At 62.4% G+C, this 6,998-nt stretch overlaps 1 protein-coding gene across 1 annotated transcript in view; it reads right to left on the bottom strand.

The window, feature by feature from the left end:
- Nucleotides 1–3,258, bottom strand: part of CHRD (chordin) — an 11,171-nt gene extending 7,913 nt beyond the window's left edge. The window contains 6 exon segments of the mRNA XM_029960722.1: nt 1,023–1,211; nt 1,975–2,100; nt 2,102–2,244; nt 2,247–2,280; nt 2,283–2,339; nt 2,896–3,258. Coding sequence (XP_029816582.1) covers nt 1,023–1,211; nt 1,975–2,100; nt 2,102–2,244; nt 2,247–2,280; nt 2,283–2,339; nt 2,896–3,258 — 912 coding nt within the window.
- Nucleotides 3,259–6,998: the final 3,740 nt, after the last annotated feature.

Below are 6,998 nucleotides of genomic sequence, written 5' to 3'. Positions count from 1 at the left end.
GCTCCGCCGCTCTCGCAGGGCACGGGCCATCCTGTCCTGTCCTGTGGCACCCCGGGACACGTGGCTGCCCCGCTGGGCAGGGAATCCCCCCCATTCATTGCCCCCTCCCTGCCCTGAGCATGGGGTACCCCCGGGTGTAGAGCGTTCCCACTCACATCCCAGCCCCAGGGCATGGGGAACCTGAGGGATGGGGCTTGGAACTAGGTGATCATTAAGGTCCTTTCCAACCCAACCCAGTCTATATGATTCTATGATATAACCCTCCCTCAGGGCATGGGGCACCTTCAGAGGCTGGGCATCTTGGGGACACAACACCCACTGGGACATAGGGCACTGTGGAGACACCACCATCACCATTCACACCCCTTCCCTCAGACCTTGGGGTGTTTCTGAGCACTGGGCATCCTCGATATGCCCCCATTCACATGCCCCTCTCTGAGGCCATGAGCCCCCCGGGGAGTCCCTCATCCACATAAGCCACCTTGGGAATAAGGCATTTGCAGAGCACACCCATTCAAATGCCTGTCTCCTCAATCCATATACTCTCCCTGGCATGGGGCATCTCCTGGGCACAGAGCATCCTGGGGTCTCCCCATCCACACAGTCCACCCTCAGTCATGAGCCCTTCCAGGGCTCATTGCCCCCCTGTCTTGGGCATGAAACATCCTGGGGACTCCTCCACCCACTCAGACCATTCTCAGGCCACTTGGCAGCCCAGGCCACGGGGTACTGCAGGGCACTGTCCGTCCACAGTCCCATGAGGAACACGGACCCCATGTGGGACAGACCTCTCCCCCACATCCCGCCCTTCTACGGGACTATGGATCCTCCATCCGCTCAACACCCCTGAGCATGGACTCCCAAGTTAGCCCACCCCCACCCCCCAATCCACACTGCACTCTGCAAAGTCATACACCCCCCACAGCTTGCAGCTTGTGCCCTTGACATTCCTAAATTCCTCCAGCCGCCACCCACCCTGGGCAGAGGAAGGCTCCAGAGTGAGACCCTGGGCTCCTGCTCACCAGTGATAGCGGCTGTGGGGGCACAGGAGCCTGGATGCCTGGGTTCCCTTGCCCAGGGTTGGAGGGGGCAGCTGGGGTGGGGAAGGGGCTGTGAGAGCAGCACCCAGCACCAGCCCCACTCTTCACCCACATGTGCCTGGGCTGGCCATGGTGGCAGTGGTTGACAATGAGTAGACACCACGGAAAAACCTGTGGAAAGCATCATCCAGCTGGGTAAACTGAGGCGTGAATTTTGGGGAGGGGGAGCCGGTGAGGAGTAGGGCTAGTGTGTGTCACCCATGTCCCTGTTGCCACCCCTGTGTCAGGGAGGGGCTGAGGGTGGTGGGTGTGTGGCAGGCGGGCACCTGGTGTGGGGAAGGCGAGTGGAGATGGGAGGAGGGGGAAGAGCAGGACTGCCAAAATCAACTCCGGGCGGTACAAACACCCGGCCAGCTGTGCGGTGTAGCTAGGGAAACACAGCACAGCTGGAGCACAACAGGCCCCTGCCTCCCCAGAAGACTCCTCCTGGGCCTCCCCACAGCCCGCTGAGTGACTAGAGGGGCTGCAGCCCACTGCCCCACGCCCCCAGTGCCAGCCCACATGGGATTGCTCATCCCCAGCTCACTCATGGCTGCCCCATCCTGTTCCGTGTCCCAGTTTGGCACATGTCCCCATGCAGTGGGCACCTCTCCCAGGGAGGGCAGTGGGGCACAGGGGCTTGGCCATGCTGGAGACCTGGCCCTTGGCAGGAGCTGGCAGAAGGCAATGAGGAGCAGCTGGGGTTCCCTGGGCAGGACAGCCTGCCAGCATCGCCAGGGCTGGGACACTGCCAGGACCACGGGCATCCCCCCGGGCATGGCTGTGCCCAACACCCTGCTGCTTGCAAGCACTTTCTGCAAGCAGGAACCATGCCAGGCAGCATGGCACCCCTTGTCCCTGTTCCCTCCTTGCTGTCCTCAGTAGTGTCACTGACCTGTCCCCTCTCCTCTCTCCTGGTATCCTCGCTGGCTTGGGATCCAGTGACGTGGAGGGCAGGGGAGGGTTGGGGTCTGTGTGGCTGTGCCAGCACTGCTGCACAGTGCCTGCTGCAGCACGGCAGCGGCCCTGGGGACTGCGGAACGCGAGCGGGGCTGAGCAGGGAGGAGACGGGTGATGACTCCCAGCTGTCCTGCCGGTGCCAGGAATCCAGTGCTGGCTCTGTGCACCCAGAGCTCGTCACAGTCTCCTGGCTCGTCTGCGGGACATGGGGAAGCAACGGGGGAAGCTCCCTCCCTTTTCCTAGGGAAAGGAGGGAGAGGCGGGGAACCCTCCTGGCTGCAGCTCTCCGCATGGGGGAATCTGAGGCACGGGGTGGCAGCATGAGGGAGAGGGGGGCTGCAAATGTATCCTGGCACTTCCAGGCTGGGACCAGGTTGGTACGCTGGCAGGGGGCCTGACAGGGCAGGTGGGTGCTGGGCATCCCTGCCCAGGGAGGGGGCACGGGCACTGTAGTGGGAGCACATGGGCAGGGAGGAAATGGGTGCCCCAGCTGCGCCTGGAGATCATCCACAGCCTGATCTGCCCCTGGAAATGCCCCCCCCCATCAAAGGGCAGAGGTTGCTTGCCAGAACCTGGGGGGGTCCCTGTGCTCTTGGGGAGGGGGTGGTGCCTGCTGAGGGTGGTGCTGGGAAAGGGTCCTGGTCTTGCCAGCTGCTTCCCAGCGCCTACACATGTGTGTGAGCAGCACTGCCCTGCACAAAGGCAGCTCTGAGGCTCCAGAGCTGGGCCTGACTCCGGCACATCCCAAATGGGGCTGCCGGCTACAGGCAGCTGGAGCTGCACCAGGATGGAGACAGCTGGCCATGGTCAGCCCCAAACGCCCCGCCTGGCACCCACACCCCTCTGCCACCTTTACCCAGAGCGGGCACTGGCTTGTCCCGCTTGGGAAGGTGATGGTCCCATGAGGTGTCATTCCAATCTCAGCAAGCATGGGTAGGACGCTCCACAGGTGCCCCCCAGAACAGCCTGCAGTGCTGCCAGGGCTTCGTGGGCACATGCCCTGCCCAGTGGTGAGGGTCTTATGAAGGATTCCAGAGGGTCGTGGTGCCAGGGCTGTGCCATGCCTGGCACGGAGGCGTCGCAGCAAGCCCTCACCCGTGCTCTGCCCCATGCAGTTCCCATTGTCTACCCTCATTAGCCGCTGCCTGCTCACGGCTTTGAACATGAGCCGGGCTTGGGGCGGCAGGAAGGAGCCTCTACTCCCCAGGGATGGGGTCATGGCGAAACTGCATGCCCTAGCCCCCTCTTCCCACAGCTTCCCACTGCCTCCTGGGCACCCCAGCGCCCCTCCAGGCACGAGCCTGGAGATGGGAAGGCATGTGGGTCACCCCTTCTCTCCAAAAAGAGCCCCCCTGGACTGACCTGCCTTGTCATGGGGCGTGGAGAGCCATCAACCTCCCCAAAGCTTTGTGCTGAGTGTGGCTTGTGCCGTGTCTAATCCCCCCGGCCTCACACACACGCGGTGGGGCGGGGGGGGCTGTCGTAATGGGTGGAAATATCTCATAATTCACGTTGGACACAGGGATTACAGCCGTTCCGGCAATATTTGCACAACTGGTAGGCGACTTACAGGGCTGGGCCGTCCCAGACGAAGGCTAAGGGGGGTCTGGGAATTGAGGGGGTTTTGGGGGTGGCAGGTACAGGAGGGGAGGGTGCAGTTTGAGGGGTGGTGGAGGGGGGGAAAGTGGTTGTTTTCTGTCTGTGAACAAGTGGAGTTTATTACAGAGGGCGTGTTGCTGGCATGGTGGGAATGGCTGGGGCTCTTGCCTTCATCCCATCCTGCTGTGGTGGCCATGGCTTGGGGAGCAGAACAGAGACCCCAAAAAAGTCTTGTCTGCCATGCCAAGCAGATCCTGGCAATGCTCTTGAACACCACGTCCAGTCCCAGTGCCCCATCAATGCCACAGAGCTCCCTACTCACAGGAGCACCCAAAGGTGCTGGTGTCTCTCTGGCCCCAAATGTCCCCTCCTCAAAGGCTTTGTGGGGTGACCCCAGCAGGAAGAAGGTGGGGGGCATTCAGGGCATGGGGGGGCCTTGTTTGGCATGGGGATTAGCAAGCTCCCAGAAGCGATGGTGGTCTCCCCCCTCCCCACCGGACATGCAGGCAAATATTTGTGCCCAGACTTCGCAGGACAGCGAGAAGGAATTTCATTCTTGCGCCCACCTGCGGCTCGGCTGCCTGGCATTAACCCCTTCACCACTCCATGGGATGGAGGGAGAGGGATGAGGTGCCCTCCCGGCACACCGCGTGCCCCGGACTGGAGTGGGGAGCTCAGCTGAGGAGCAGGATGGGAGAAGTGGCACAGTGGAATCACCCCAGGTGCCGGCAGAGCCACTGGCACAAGGTACCCTTGCCCAAAGCAGTAGCTGGAGGGTTCACCCAGGGGCATCCTCTGGGAAGCACCCAGGGCTTTGTGCTGCAGTGCTGGGCAGCAAGTGGCCTGCGAGTAATTGGGAAAGGTGGCAAAAACTGTGCCAGCCTTCATCCCCAAGCTGCAGCACCCTGACCAAGGTGCCCCTTGCAAGTCCCTTTGCCCAGCAGCATCACGGTGCTCTCCTGGGACAGCTGTCTGGGAGCAGTTCGAGGAGGATTTGCCCACGGATGTTTATTGCAATTTGCAAATATAGAAAAAAAGCCCAGAGGATCCAGGAGGGACCCTGCTCCCGGGGGCTGCCCGTGCCTGGGGAGAGGCTGCCCGGGTAGAGGGTCCCCCGCTGCCTGGCACCCCCAGAGCCCCGCTGTGCTTCTTTCCCTGGCCCCGGGGCCAGCTGTGCCCTGAGCAAACGGGGCTGTTTGCTCATGCCGGGATTAGCCGCTCCCTTTGTTCCTTTGACTTTCTCTTTCCTTTATGCCAGACCCTTTTATGGGGGCTTCAAAGGGGGCTAGGACCCCCCCTCCCTGCCCCTGGAAGGCCAGGTTTGCTTCCCATGCTACGCCGGCCTTGCACTGACATCCTCGGGGTGCCCATCGAGCACATCTGGGTGGCCCGCGGGGACAGCAGCTGTGCCACCGATCCACAGTCTCCCCCCTAACCCGGCGTCTTCCCCCTCGTCCCCCCCCTTCCTTGACTCCTGGCACCTCCTGCTGTTTTCAGCACCTTGGCAAAGTGGGTGCGAACGGCTGCCCCTGCAGCGGGATTCCCGGCACTTTGCACCCTGTAAGGAGAGGTGGGAAACTTGGCACCGGGATCCGGCCAGCTGTGCAGTCCCTCAGCCCCGCCTGGCTTCCTGTCCCCTGCCAGAGCCCTGGCTGCCTGGACGGAGCCCCCGCATCCTTCTGGGGTTCCTGTGCCTCACTGCCCCCGCACCCCCTCCCTCCACAGCACACAGCATCGCTGGAATCGGGCTGGGGCCCGCAGCCGGAGCTCCCCCCCACATCCTCCTCTGCCCCTCTGACACGGACAGCAAATGCTGGCATTGCCCTTTCCAGCAGAGGAATACCAGGCTGCCTATGGGCTCGGGCTGACACTGCCCGATAGCTTCTGGCATGGCTGAAAAGGAGCATTTTGGAATGAAAGGACTATTGTGTGCACCTTAGGGTGCCTCAGTGACCATGGGGGCCCATTAGACCTCCAGTTTCCAGTTGCTCTCCAGTTTCCCCTGATGAATTTTTGCCTAATGAAGAGGGAATGCAGGGCACCTGGCATCCCCAATGGCTTTGCCAGGGAGGGATGGGGACACAGGCATGGAGGGAGCATGGCAGGGACTGACGTGGGGCTGGTGATGGGACTGGGGCCAGTGCTGGCAGAGGGGTTAAGGGTGCTGATGGGTGTGTTTGCAGCTTGTCACGTCCGCAGACGGGCCACGGCCTGCAGGGGAAGCCTGGAGGTGTTTGACCCCGGTGCTCACAAGTCCCGTTGCTGCCAGCTGTGCCCAGGCGGGCTGGGCTGCCAGTCTCATCCCTGGAGCTGTGGCACCCACTGGACCCTCCATCCGGGCACCCCGTAAGGTGGGCTGTTGTGGGCTGAGCAAGGCTTGGAGCAGGCGGAGCAGGGCTGGGTGTTTACTCTGACTGTTGTCACCCGGCCAGGCGCTGCTGGGAATTGCCGGCCGCAGGAACAGGGGTGGGAACGTGCAAGAGTGTGCGAGAGCCGGGGTGTGAGAAGGAAATGCACGGGCTATGGGGAGACTGGGAGTAAGAGGATATGGGCTGGGAGCGGGGTGTCCCCCAAAGGGAAGTGCGTGGGAGGCTGCTGGGGCAGGGGGTTATCTGGGCGCGTGGCCTGACGCGTGCCAGGGGAGTGCGCATGTGCACACGTGGGTCTGAGGGTGCACGTGGGGCGTGTGTACCGTGTGCCATTATGGACATGCATGTACACATGGGTATGGGGCTCTGCACCCAGAGTGCCTGGTGGGGGTTGGCTTTGCTGGGGAATGCCATGGCCATGTCAGAGCCTGGAGCTGAACAGACCCCCAGTACTTCTTCCACCCACCCCACTCCCAACCAGTACCCCCAGTGAAACAGCCCTGGGACCGTGCACCAGCCAGATCCTTGTGCTCCATTACCCTCCCCAGCTTAGAGGGGTCGCTGTGCATCACAGCCACCCCAGGGATCTCAAGCTCCCCAAGTTGCCTCTGGGTGATGGATGTAGGGGTCAGACCACAACCTGGGTGAGGGTTACCAGGGATGGGGTCTAACTCTGGGAAAAGGTCACCAGGGATAAGTCCACCTCTGGGAGAGGGCCACCAGGGACAGGGTTCACCTTTGTGAGAGGATCTTCAGTGGCTTTCATACCTGTCTGCCACAGCCAAGAGCTGATGCTCCTGGGGCTGTCCAGTGCAGGGTCACTGATGCCGTCTCTTCTGCAGGTACCAGGGCCACCCCCACCCCCTGGACAGGCACAGCAGAGGCACTGACCACCGAGGCGCTGGCTGCCAAGCGCTCAGGACAGGGGCCAGGTGAGCAGACGCCGAGGGCGCCCAGGGACGTCTTTCCCTAGCCCAGAGCCAAGGGAGGA

This window comes from Manacus vitellinus, unplaced genomic scaffold, assembly GCF_001715985.3.
Source record: "Manacus vitellinus isolate BGI_N305 unplaced genomic scaffold, ASM171598v3 scaffold_29_pilon, whole genome shotgun sequence".
NCBI classification, from domain to species: Eukaryota; Metazoa; Chordata; class Aves; order Passeriformes; family Pipridae; genus Manacus; species Manacus vitellinus.
Note: the sequence above shows the minus strand (reverse complement) of the source record. Positions and strands in the feature narration are given on the sequence as shown.